General features: G+C 47.2%; 1 protein-coding gene across 1 annotated transcript in view; it reads left to right on the top strand.

Annotated features, from left to right (window-relative positions):
* pcdh7b (protocadherin 7b) overlaps positions 1–12666 on the top strand; it is a 74464-nt gene extending 61798 nt beyond the window's left edge. The window contains exon 3 of the mRNA XM_068756082.1: positions 12197–12666. Coding sequence (XP_068612183.1) covers positions 12197–12666 — 470 coding nt within the window. The remainder of the gene's footprint in view (positions 1–12196) is intronic.
* The last annotated feature ends 654 nt before the right edge of the window (positions 12667–13320 follow it).

Genomic DNA, 13320 nt, shown 5'->3' with positions numbered 1-13320 from the left:
AAAAGCTCCAATGAAGAGACGTGGACCACAGAGCTGCTGAATAATCATGAGCCACGCAAGTTTAAGAAGATATTTTGCCACCCTCTCCACCAAATAGGAGAGCACAGATTTGGGTTTACAGCACGTTAAACCTTGAGGCTATTTTTAGTGCGCGCCTTCGCCTGCAACTCAGCAGTTGTAGCAATGAAAGGAAGTCTTTCTTCTGTATTCTTTCCCCAAAAGAAATTGTGATAATGAGGCTTCACCATCGACCATGTGTGCCCATTAATATTTGATGCACGCGCACACACACACAGGCTCTTAAAATACCATGCACAACATGTAAATTCTCAAAATCGTCTTATCATCCCTCGTCGCTTGCGGTACCAAATCAAGAGAGCGTTGCGCGTCTTCGTGGGCTCCGCCCTCGTCCCGTCATGACGGCCACATGGCTTCTCTGAGACAGCGGTCGCTTGCCACCGTCCTTTTTAACCATGCTATTGCCACCTCGCTCGCAGAAGCCGACTGCGCACAAGAACGCAAACTTGTGTGCATGCACACATTGAAGAAAAGAGAGCGAATGGAGCTGTGCCCAGAGTCCCTTGAGGCGTGTGCATATCTTAAGAGGAGAATTCCCAAACTCTGCGTCTTAGCAGGCCTGTTGGCGCACTTTACACACAGCCATACGCACATTCGCATAATTTGACGCACAGTGTCGCACACTGCAAGCAGAGATGCTACCACCCCGAATTAAATTAAGGGCCAATTTTGTTGCAGAACGCCGTCTTTTTCCGCCTCCCCTTCTCGAGTGCTGCACTTTATTAGTATTCCACTCACTCAGACATTACTGCTTTCTTCTCCCTTGCTCCTCCATAGCGCCTCTCTCTCCTCCTGGGAGTCGAGCCCAGTGCATGCTAAGTGATAGGGCTTCAGAGCTTTACCGGCGGGGGGGGGCGTGGGTCCCCACATAGCAGAGCTGTATAGGAGCGCTGTCTCAGGGAGGAGAGGGGGGGCCTTTTAGTAAATCCACCCACCAGTGCAAAAAAATGTTGCCAATTGTGAGTCGTTGGCCGATCATCAGAGACGGAGGTAGGTAGACGATGAGAGGGATGGATGGGGGTGAGGAGAGCAGGGATGACTAGGGGGGACAACTTGGAGGAAATATTTAAAGGTATAGAAGGGAAAAAAGTGAGATTGAGTGAGGGTGTGAGAGCGGATTATTGGAGACAAAAGGGCAGGTGAGCAGAGTCGCAAGGAAGGGGAGGATGCTTCTGCTCAACAAGGAAGAGAGAAGGGGGGGGGGGGGTGGGGGAGGTCCATGTTTTTCCCCCTTTCACGCTTTGTGTCCCCCATCTGAAAACCGCTAGTCCGTTTTGGCGGCGGTGAGCAAGGTACATGTTTGGGTTTTTTTTGTCAAGCATGAGCAGGTCCCGGTGAGGTAGTGACAGGAGACGGGAATGGGACCGAAAAAAAGTCCATGTCCTAAATTCAAGGCTCGGTACAGCCGCAGGGTGATTCCTGCATCGCCCGGCAGTGTGGCATGTAAGTGTCATCGGACTCAGCAGTGTGAAAGGCTGTCTTTTTATGTTAGGTAGACGGGGCGTGACGGTTCACGGGGAGCACCTCTCCGGCGTTTTGGCATCACAACATGAACACGTTGGGCTTGACGTGCGTGAGTTAGCTCGAGAATCGAATAGAAGATATTCCAAAAACAAAGAACTGACGATAGGATTTGTGGGATGCTCGACACTAGTGGAGCAAACTCTCGTGGAAAGACTCGCCACGAAGAGTGAGAAACACAAATAAACAATAACACATCGGTGCAAGATTTAGGAGGCTACACACCTTCGTCATGCCGTCTGTTTATGGTCGGAGCATCACTTTATTCTTTAAAGTGATGCCTGGAGCACATTTGCATGTACGTTAGATATTGCAGTGATGCATTCTGATGTTTTTTTTCTACTGCACTTTTAGTACATCCCGTCTGTCAGAGGAAGGCATCATCCTTCATCGGCACATTTCATGTTTCCCAGAGGACTCTGTGAAGTGATATTATTGAGGAGCGCTCAGCCTTATTAAATTCCCAAGTATGTTGCCTCTCTCTCTCTCCATTGAATCCTTTACTCCCTCTTTACCTTTCGTTGATTGCATTTCCCTCTTACGCTTAATTTTGTTGCAATCATCGAGCCGCCAACGATGCAGATTCCGTGTCCGTCTAACTGATCTCATGTATTTGTGAGAGGGGGGGAGTGATGCCCATCAGGTTTTAAAATGCCACGTCCTTCCTTAACTCCACTTTAATGGCTCATTTACAGTCTGTGTTTTGTTCTGGATCTAACTATCTTCTCCGACTCGGAGTAAATTCTTTTCATCTAAAGCACAAAGATAATGCTAATCTTTCAACCAGTGAGACGGATAGAAAGCAGATACTCTGTCGGCTTTGCCAGGATTAAGTTGGGAGTCACCAAAAGATACTTTCTTTTTTTTTTTTGCCTCAGCTCTGCGCATAGAAAGAGCTAAATCCAGCGCTTTTAGTTTAATATCATTTTTGCAACCTCTTTCTTGAAGACTCTCTCCATGATAAGAGTTTAACCGGGACCACAAACGAGTCGCTAGACTACTTCTGGTCTCCGCGCATGACGGGCGAACACAGGCGCGTGCGGCGCGAGGATGTTAATGAGGCTGAAGTGACCAGTGTTTTGACTGTACCTCCGGAACATTTCCTCACAACGTATTTTGCTAAGGCTAAAATGAGAGCGTTTTTTTTACGACGCCGACACGGCTCGTGATGCTTCCGTCTCCCCAGCTGCAGGGGAAGCATATTTACATATGACCTTGCATGCAGCAATTGGTGTAACGGGGCTTTGCGGAGTTTTAGTTTGCTGCAATGATGTGCTTTTATCTTGGATGTCACAGCAGAATATGAAAATGAAAACACGAAAAGAGCAGTCGAGTCAGATCGGGTTGTGATATTCATGAGGATTAGACGTAATGCGTTTACTAACTTGGCTGCCATCTCTACTGTACATTATTTCAATGGGCTGTGCAGTACAGTATGTGTGTGTGGGGGCTGCTGTTTAAATGCATGCACATATTCTTCTCTCCTGCATTTATATGACAGCAAATCGAGTTCCCAGGTCACCTCTGGAGATATTTCTTTTTTGGTGAAAACAATAATTCAGCCTCGCTGGGGTAGCATTCATGTTTCCCTTTGTGCAGACAAGGAGGATGTTGGCGCATGTGTGCATCCACGCATGTGAAGGTGCTCATCTGGGCGATAGCACACACACACACACACAAAAAAGTCCAAGTCCCTTGAGGTAGACCGCTGTCCTGTCTGCATCCCGAATACATGCCTGATACATAAAACCTCTCCTGCATTCATCCGGAAAGAGAGGGAGATGCAAAGGCTTTGAGGACTTTATCATTATTCAGTGTAAGGGTGTCAGAAGGGGGGGTGTCGAGACTCGATGTTATAAAAAATTGATGCAGAAAATATCCTGTTGGCTCTGCAATTTTAATGGTAACAACACAGAAGCAGGAATTATCATTGGAGGACACCCTCTAGCCTTCGGTAAATGCGTCACGCACAGCAAGCAAACAACTTTTTCCACCTCCGGCCCAAACTCACTGGTGTCTGGATGTGATTCAGGTGCATCAACCATTGGCACAAAAGTTTTAATGGCGATGAGCCTGCAAGACAAATCATCAGATGTGTGGCGGTATCGTCTTCTGTTCTCTATAGTACAGAAGGAAAATGAGTCTGGCCTTTGGGGGCCCCTAATCAGTAGTCCAGCCTTCCTCCCTTTACCCACTGGTGATTGATATTTGGAGACATCAGTGGGACAAAAAGAGTTTGAGTTCTAACGCTCATGAAAGACTAGCTCCGTCATCGATCAATCTGAATAAATATTTCCCACAACCAAGAAGCATTAGAATCAAGGACGGGAAGGGGGGGGGGGGGGGGCAGAGGAAAGAGGAAAAATCAATTGGTTGGGAGCTTTGCAAAAAAGGAGGAGGTGGAGGGGGGGGGGAATAGGCCTGTCAAGCTGAATGACTAATGAAGCGTGTTTTCTGTGCTTCAAAGGCAAAGGAGAAAAGCCACGGTGAAGTTATGTACCCTGCGCCATCATGTCAAATTAATTTGAGTTTCGCATGAGCCGGAAATAATGCAGAGAATGCTGAGGCAAACACACTCCCAGGTATTCATTTACCGTCTTTCTCGAGAACTGCTGATTAGCGAAGGGATAGTGCTGCGTTACGGCTTTTTGACCGCTGGGAATTAAAACCGTGGAAACGAAAAATCTCCAACCTGTTCGTCGTATTTGCTGGAGTTGCTGTCCACTTCAAAGTCTTGATCACATGCCTTCTGAGCTAGCTGCACGCGCTAGCAGCTAATGCATAATGGCAGTAAAGAGTCCAATGTACTGAATTCGCCTTAAAGTAATGTTTCGCCTTTGAACTATTGATACCCAGCACGTTCAGTCAAATAAAATAAAATGTGTGACTTGACTCCCAGAAAGAGCAGAGAAAACAAGACTATTTTCATCACACGCTGCACTTTTACATGCTAGCTTTGACCTTCTCCTCAATTTAGCAGGAAGCCGACTTCAGCTCTGATACAGTGATGTGGCATTTATGTCCTCTATCCAACCAATTTTAGTCAATATAAGTGACAGGCTGTCCCTGTTCCCTAGTTACTGGCCACCTGTCCAAACGTCAAACAGCCACAATACGAATCTCTTTCTCCCCGTCTAGCCCCCCCTCACCCACTTCTCTTGTGATTTTTGATGGGGGGGATCCATTTGGTTTAAATGGACTCATTTTGTCAGCGGGATACGGAGCAGGGCGACTGAAGAGGGAGACACAGGCGAGGCGGCGGCTGCTGCTGCTGCTGCTGCTTTGATCCCTCCGACACGCAGCGTGAAAAGTGCATTTCATAAAGGGTGTTCGCCTGTGATGAACCCACCAGAGTGACAAATTGGGCCCTGGGTGCTTTAAATAATGCACTGTGTATCACTCCAGCCACGCCGCTGTAGCTCTACGCTGCTAAACTGGCCTTTTAAGGAGGGTGTGTGTGTTGTGGGTTGAAAGAGTGGCGTTGTTATTGACTCCACTTTGGGGCATCTCGCTTTCTTGTTCATCCATGCAATACGTGCCAATGTTGATGAAACTCGTTTTTTGGAGGGGATTAAACCGTAAACGACGTTTGAGTGATGACTGGAGAGAGCCTTGTCGTCTCCCTGCAGACTTAGTTGCAGGAAATCACGCACTGATGAACGGTTACGTCACCCAGGCTCCGCCTCGGTCGCCGAAGAAGGCCGAGCAGGAGAAGATAGTCGAAATGTTCAGATGAGGGTTTTTTTCGGCTACATAATTGACTCCAACATGCAAAACCTCTTTGGGATTGGCGAGGTCATGAAAAGTGCTCACAACATAAGAGTGTCGTTAAAAAAAACATGGCTGAGCATCATTATTTGTTCTTCTTAAAGGAGCTAAACTCCATGATGAAGATTGTAAAGGAGATAAGAAAATATAGTTTAGGATTAAATTAGCAATATTCTGAGGCGCTTGTGAGACGCAGATGAGAGTTCAGACTGATTTTATTTTGTCACATTAAGAAACTGCTTGCTGGTCGAATTGTTTTCTATACAGGCACCATCATTTTAACTGCATGAGATAAAAAAAAAAGAAAATCAGGGAACGCCGCAGTCGCCACCAGATTTGTTTTTTTAACTCTCGCTATGATTTAGATGTTTTATCTTATTAGAATGATCAGTGGGGAAAAAAGCAAACGCACCGACCCCTCCCTCCTTTTTTGTTTTCTTCTGATTTTTATTTATTTAAGGGAGAATTTAATCGAAATTGTATTTTGACAAATAACCATTTAACGGTGTAAAACAGGCCATTGTGCGAGCGTGCCTGGGCGTCTGCGATAAGAGCGAGAGTGTAGGAGAAGCAACGACACTTCTTCTCAAGACTGGAGAGGGATGGCGAGGAAGGGAGCGACGGAGTGAGAGGGAATTTAGAGGAATAATAAACAATAAAACAAAACTACACATTTTCCAACTGATTTAACCCCTCGCTGACACACTCACAGTAGCTCAGTGCAAGCCCTACCATTTTCTACACACCCACCGCCCTGTCTTGTGTTTGTCTTTTCCAAATGAATACTGTGTGCTTCCGTTGTCTGTGGCTGGGAATGCTGAGCACACACACACACACACACACACTTCACATATGCTGCATGGCTAATGCAAGGTTTGCTTCAACCCCACGGCGTTTGTGGGTAAAAATGAGGCGAAGATGCCACGTCGCTTTATCGGTTGCTAGCAGTGTTTTGAGCGTGCGCGTCGCGGCAGAGCGGCTAACGCTAATCCGTGCGGGTCTTCTGGAGTATTTTGTATAAGCTCAGAATGCTGCATAAAGAGTGGCGCGAAAAACAGGAGCTGCAGTGCTTTATTTCATGCTGCCATTGGGTGTCTCTTCAAGCATTTATGAATTGAAGAAATGTTTTCTGTTTTCAGCTTTTTGTGGATTTTATAACATATTTAGCGTGGCAGAATTTTTGTTTCAGTGTGTGGCAGGAAGCCAGCGCCATCACTCTTATTAGCTGGGGTGGATGAGTCACTTTTGTACTCTTTGCTCCACGTCATCTTCCTGTTGGCCCCATTTATAGATGAGGTCAAAGGTCGGAAAAGCTCTGAGGATGCTCGTCTGTGCTGCTCAAACACCCGAGACAGTAAACACCACCTGCTGCAGATAGGAGCTTCACCTGCAAATCCTCTCACATGCATGTTAGCGTGTCTGCGTGCACGACCACAGACACGCAGGTACGCTTTACTTATAGAGGATGTGTCCAGAGGGGAGGAAGAGTCTGAGTCGCCACCGATGATTGGCTGAGAGGTTGTCACGGAATGAAATTATGCTAAGTGATTTATCCTCAATTAATTACCTCAGGAGCAGGCCGCAGTGCATCCATCATCCCAGGAGGAGGGGTGACCCTTCTGTGAGAACAAACATCCACCCCATACCACAAGCTTTACCTCCCAAGCTAAACTAGCAAAGCGGGGGAATCAAAAGGAAGTGTGTCTAGAACACATCTTCCATCTTGTGTACTTTGTTCCAAAAAGAGATCGGGCATTTGCAAGTCAGGAGGTGACAGCTCATCACAGACCTCGAGGAGGTCTAGGTATCTTTTCACTCCCTCGCTCAGTCAACCCTCCTTTTCTTCTCCTGCACATCTCAAGGCGTAGCAGGAGGTTCCAGATTATTCCCTCAGATGCCCTTGCCAAGCAGTAAATACTTCAAGAAGCTCAGCAGGAAAGACAATAGATCTCCTGCTGCCTCTTTTCGAGGCATTCTTGTCGCCGGCCTCCGAGCACAGCTCCGAAAGGGAAAAGGTTACGTCGGAGAAAGGAATTGTGTTATTGCCTATCGATGTGGCGGTGAAAGCGCGTTATTTAACGTACTTTTCCAACGGGACTGAGATTTTGGGGTTGTGCATTTGAGATTTGAACCGTTTGAAAATCCCTCCACTGCCATCGGCATCAATTAACGCCGATGCGCCCTGAGCACGCCACAACTTGGTTTTCCAAAAGGTCGTTGCTCCCCAGGATTCCCCTTTTGTTCTTCCTTTTCTCCTGCATTGCTGCGTATCTGTCCCTCCTCCATCCTCCATTAATTATCTGGCAAACATCTTAGCGAGAGAAAGACAAATGTCGCTTCTTCCTGTTGATATTGTCCCGTCTGAACTCGCCGTCGCAACATTAATAATGCAGCAGCGATTATCCCCCCCCCCACTGTATTTTTTTCTGGCCTCTCTTCTTTTTCTGACATTTTTTCCCAAGCTTCCACCTTTCCTTGGACGAGCGTCTCTGTCAGTGTCGACATCAGACGACCTCTTAGCTCCGAGGCGATGCTACGCGGGGGGGCGCGGGGGGGACGGGACGCAGAGACACGGAGACGCGCTCTTCCGCCACAATTAGTCATCAACTTTCACTGAATTAAAAGAAATCCTATTAGAACGAGCAGAAAGGGAGAGAGAATAAAACCACAGCTCTTTGGTTTTTTTCTCGTCGACTTTCATCCGTGTCGATGTCGCTGTCTCCTCGCGTCACTTTTTATTCGTCTCTTTTTCCCTCTCCTCTCCTATTTTGTCAGGAGCATTTCCCACAGCTGGTTTTTCCCGGGATAAATATTTCATTTTCTCTCCCTCAGCCACACGGAGTAATCTGTGTGACACCCGCCAATGTACACTGTCATCTTCGCGCTGATTGCTCTGCCGTGCAAAATAGATCCGTCCATATACGGGGAGGCCTTTTGATGAGGGGGGGGGGTGCGAGGCAATCAGGAAGCCATTTCCCGAGCACCACTCGGCATTCCCACACAGGCGCCCTCTCGCGTCCCGTTCTGCCTCATCCCCTTTGCCTGTCCGGATCAAATAGAAGCTTGGTTTCGGTCTGAATTAAAACCACGCGGGTTGGGGGTAGATGCCATCTGGAGGTACGAGCGTCTCATTTTAGCTTTCTTAACGCGAGTAACGTGATGGAAGCATATTAGGCCGCATTAGTGGGGAGGCACACAAGGCTTCGCTGTTGAATGATTGGTTAATGCGAGGCTTCACCTGAGAGCACATGTTTCCATGATTTATTTAAAGTATGCTGAAACTTCTATTATCAAAGGCCTCTTTATCGGCGCTCCTTCTCTCCTGTCCTCCCCTTCTCCTCTCCGTCTCCTCTCTTTGGCCTGTGGCACAAACGCTCTCCGCCCTTCGAGCCTCTGCTCCTTGATCCCTCCCTCCCCTCTTGTCATCCTCCCCCCCCCCTCCCGCTTTGACCCCTATCCACTGTCCGTTACAACTGCGGCGTCCGTCAAAGACACGGTACAGACGCGCGATAATGCACGCGGGCGCCTCACCTCTGCTTCGTCCTCTTTCCCTCTCCTTTCTCATCCCTCGCTCCGTGCCTTTCTCTCGGAGTCTCTGATGCATACTCGAATCCGCCGGCCTGAAAAAAAAGGGGGTTGAGAGGTCAGAGAGCTCCGGAGTTTCATCGCAAAATATAGCGAGGAAAGAAGCGATGCTGAGACGAGACTGGCGGAGAGTGGATGTTGATGACAAGCTGCATTGGAATCCCAGTGCACAGCACCTTGACTGTAATTGCCCACGCAGCAGCTATTAGCTAGCATATTTGCCCAGAAGGGGCAACAGTACAAGTCTCTGGTTCATTTTTCCCCCCCACCACTGTATGATCTTAGCGAGCGCTAAAGCCGCCGCATCGAATCGCTGCTGGGTCCCACCAGAGGAGGCTCTTATGAAACACCCCACAAAGTAAGCTAGTCATCTGATTGGGTGGCTGACTAAAGCCATCTAAGAAAAGCCACTGGCCCACTTTCAGCCCGGCACAAATGGAGAAAGTCTGCACTGTAGACACGAGGTATAAATATCTCTTCCATGTCGGCTAATCATCGCTCCAGTGACAAGCCGCTTTTGTCCACATGGAGTTAGAACTCTGGGAAGGGGGCTGCACTTCCTTTCTGCCCCTCGGTTGTTCCCGTATACCCTTCCTTCCTGCTTCCAGCTCAGCGTTTTTTCAGTAAAAGAAGGCTAATGCTGCTGCTTTCAAGCTCTTGATCCCCAAATGAAAAGGCACAGGCCTTTGGGGGATGTAACCTGGGATGGAAGGCCTTCGGTCGTGCAGGAAGGCTTTTTTTTTCTCGACACAGCTTAATGACCCACTTGCATTGTGTCGCGTTGTGACTCGCAGGATGTTTTTGTGATCGAGTCACAAAAGCCCGGCGCAGCGCTCCATGTGCTTGAAGGGCTTTTCTCCAAAGATGTTTTCTACGTCCTGATTTTTTCGAATTGGGTCTCGAAATGGCCTTTGGATACGTTTGAGAACGACGTTGCGTGCCTCGTTCTCAGAAATAATCGAGGCAACCTATTATATCTCAACCATATTGTGATGCAATTTGCTTTTTAACTCTGATGACTTATGATCCTGTCAGAATGAATAAATAATAAAAACCAGGCTGAGAGGACGCTGAAATTAATTTAGCGCTCCCTGCAGCCGTTCCTTCAGCCAACAGGTTCAAGTACTAGTTAACGCCGAGGCTGATCTGAAGGACGGATTTATTGCAGTGGTTTTAAAACACTCTTATTGATTAGCCCGACCTCAGAGGGAGGTGACACTTTTTTGCCATGATATAGCAGCCTAATTCATTAGCTCAGTTGGAAACGTCTTCAATTTTAGCAACCCTGCAGAGTCAATGGACCATGGCTTAGACATAATCTGCCTTTCAGCGCACACAGCACAAGCTAACTAGCAGGCAGGGCGGGCGGACTGCTTGCAACCTCACAGGAAACACCAGGCATTGTGGGTTTTGTTTGTCAAGCTGACGGTGAAGAGTGAGACAAATACGTCAAAGATTCTATGATCCATAAGCCAGCATGATCCTTCTCACCACCATCCACTGGCATGTTAGCCATTTGTATATTGCCACTCTTGTTTTCATGCCCGCCTCCTCATTTGCTTAGATGTTTTCATTTCATTAAACAGAGACGCTCATTTGTTTGGAGCTCACTAATGACAACAAAAAACTTATTTGATTTCTCTCTCAAGTGAAAGTTGCTCCCTGAGGCATTTGCTATATAGCTGGCAATTATCAGTTTATGCTCGTTGCATGAAAATGGATTCTGGAGTTCAAGCAGCACATGAATGTCACTCTTAGTGAGTTGACTTTTCTTATTCGTAGCCAAACGATTAATTGATTTTTTTGATTAAAAAAACTTAAACGGGTAGGGCCACACGAGTCTCATTCTATTGTCCTACGCTCTCTGTCTTTGCCGTCTCTGTCTCGGCTTCATTGTGTCTTCAGCCATGTGTCTGCTCTGCATAACGCCGTGTTGTGGTGCCGTTTCGGGTTTTTTTCCTCAAGTAATTCTCCTACATTACATGTTTATACCTATATATATATACTAATGCATAAGTGGAAAGCATAAAGAGTGATTTCTGTTCTATTTTGTTTCTTTTACAGGAGAAAAAGAGCATTAAAAGTAAGCCATGGTCCAAATTCTTGCTTTTTTCTCTTTTTTTTGTACTATGGGTGAAAGGTATGCTTGGCTTGCTTTGCACTCACCTTCACTTTGCTTGATTTTCTTTCCATACTTCACAGCACTTCTCATTCAATAAATGATGTTTAACGTAGCATCTAACAACACACTCCTCTTGACTCTGTACTGCACAACGTCTGAGCATACGGCCGTGGCTTTGGAGCAGCCCCCCCTTCCTTCCTTTCAGTCTTACATTGAGCCAGCTGCTCCACTCTGTCGTGCTGCATTTGGGATAATTACATCTCGTATATTGCACTGGAATTAACTCTTGTACCATCTGACAGTAGGGGGATCTGTCAAACGTGTTGTCCCCGGCGTAGCACAGTAAGCAAACAGTTTGCCTTCCAAAATAATGCAGTAGATGTAGGTAATCTGAGTCCAGCTCTTCGCTAGGTAATCGGTTAAGGCCCCTATTAGTGGGTTTAAGAGGATATCAGGACGCCTTAGCCTCACAAAGCTATTAAGCTACTTAGATCATGGCGTGATTGCCATCTGTCAATCATGAGATAAGAAAACATGGTGCTGTTGGCGCTCCTATCTTACAAATATACAGACAAACGGAGCAGATTCAATTCAGCATCTTGAATTCTAGAAGCTAAGTCAGACAACAGAATCCGACCTCCTTTCTACGCCATCGATTTCTCATTCCCTTCCCCTCCTGCATAAATATGTTTTTGAAGCATGACATTATTTCAACTCGGATTCACGCCATTGTTCTTCAGTTTGAGGCTTTTGTTGTAGCCGTGGGAGTCTTCCTTTCCCCGTTGTTTTCCTGTCATGTGGTTTGGGCTCTGCATGAAAAACAATTTTTTATCCACCGAAGCTGAATTCTGTCCACTAGTGATCGTGCATCGGCTGTGGCAACATGTGTCTGGCTCTCATTGTCAGCAGTTTTTGTTGTTTTTCCACTTTACCCATTTACATTTGGATGTGGTGATGAGCCCACTAGGGAGAAAATACATATTCACACATCTAATTAAGGAAATCATAATCATATCACACACAAACACTAAGTGCAGGGGACTTTATTTAGCTAAAAATATCACTCTTCGGTGAAGCAAACTGTATCACTGACTTTAGTCTGTCTCCTTCTGCTCCCTCTAGACGCCCGGCCTTTGCCTGACGTAGCCATGACTGGCAAGTGCACCCGGGAATGCGACGAGTACGGCCACTCTGACTCCTGTTGGATGCCTGTGCGCACGTCGCCCGAGCGACGGCCTTCCAAGTCAACCACCACTCCACAACAACCAAAGCTTTCCACTTTCATGAGCGGCACTGGCAGCGGCAGCAGCAGCAGCGCAGAGCAGCCCGGCAGCCAAGAGACCCTCGCCATGGCCGCCATGGCCGCCATGGCCAATGGAGACCCCGCGGCCGCCCACAATCGCAACCTGCTCAACAAGAAGATGGCTTCCTCCTCCTCCAATTACGAGGCCTTTGGATCACCCTCTTGCAACTCACCAGGAAGCGGGGAGGAAGAGCTAGGTCACCCCATTGAGGAAATCCCTCTTGCACCTACTGGGGAGTACAAGCCCACATCATGTGGTACTCTGAAACGGCGGGAGGTCTACCTGTGAGATGGGAGGGTTGGATGCACCTGTGCCACAACGTACGGTATAAAAACTCTCAGTAGGGTCGTACCACCACGACAGCTCTAGAAACTTTGTGCTGCCCTTGTTCCACATGAGGACTAACCTTGCTCCAAAGACTTTTAGGACTGCTCCTTAATGGAGTAGAAATATAAATATAGTACCACTTTTTAAGTGATATTCCAGCCATTACCTGGAACAAAGGAGGAGGAGGGAAAACCGAGGGCAAATACGAGGCTGTTCTCGTGGCGAGTTGGGCTCTTTGGACACAATCTGCTCCCTGTCAGTCGATCTGTACAATAATCAGCTCATTTTACATATACAGTACATGCATGCATTTCCTGCTGTCGCCCCAGGGGAGACCCCATCCTGCGAAGATGGCACTGTACAAATAGAGACCATTTCTTTTTATGTTTGTGACTTTTGTAGAAACGAGTTGTACATGTGGACTATTTTGACTTTAAAGTGTGTCTGGCGATGCCTTTTTTTGTGTGGAACACTCCAGCCACAATGCTCAGAGGCTGTATCGATATATAAGATGTAATGGTCTCTGCTTTACTGAGCTGCCTCTGGATTCCATCGTCTTGGCTGTTGGAATACAAGTTGCTTTATAGCAAAGACCAAAAACTTGACCGTATTCAA

Source organism: Brachionichthys hirsutus, chromosome 23, assembly GCF_040956055.1.
Source record: "Brachionichthys hirsutus isolate HB-005 chromosome 23, CSIRO-AGI_Bhir_v1, whole genome shotgun sequence".
NCBI classification, from domain to species: domain Eukaryota; kingdom Metazoa; phylum Chordata; class Actinopteri; order Lophiiformes; family Brachionichthyidae; genus Brachionichthys; species Brachionichthys hirsutus.
Note: the sequence above shows the minus strand (reverse complement) of the source record. Positions and strands in the feature narration are given on the sequence as shown.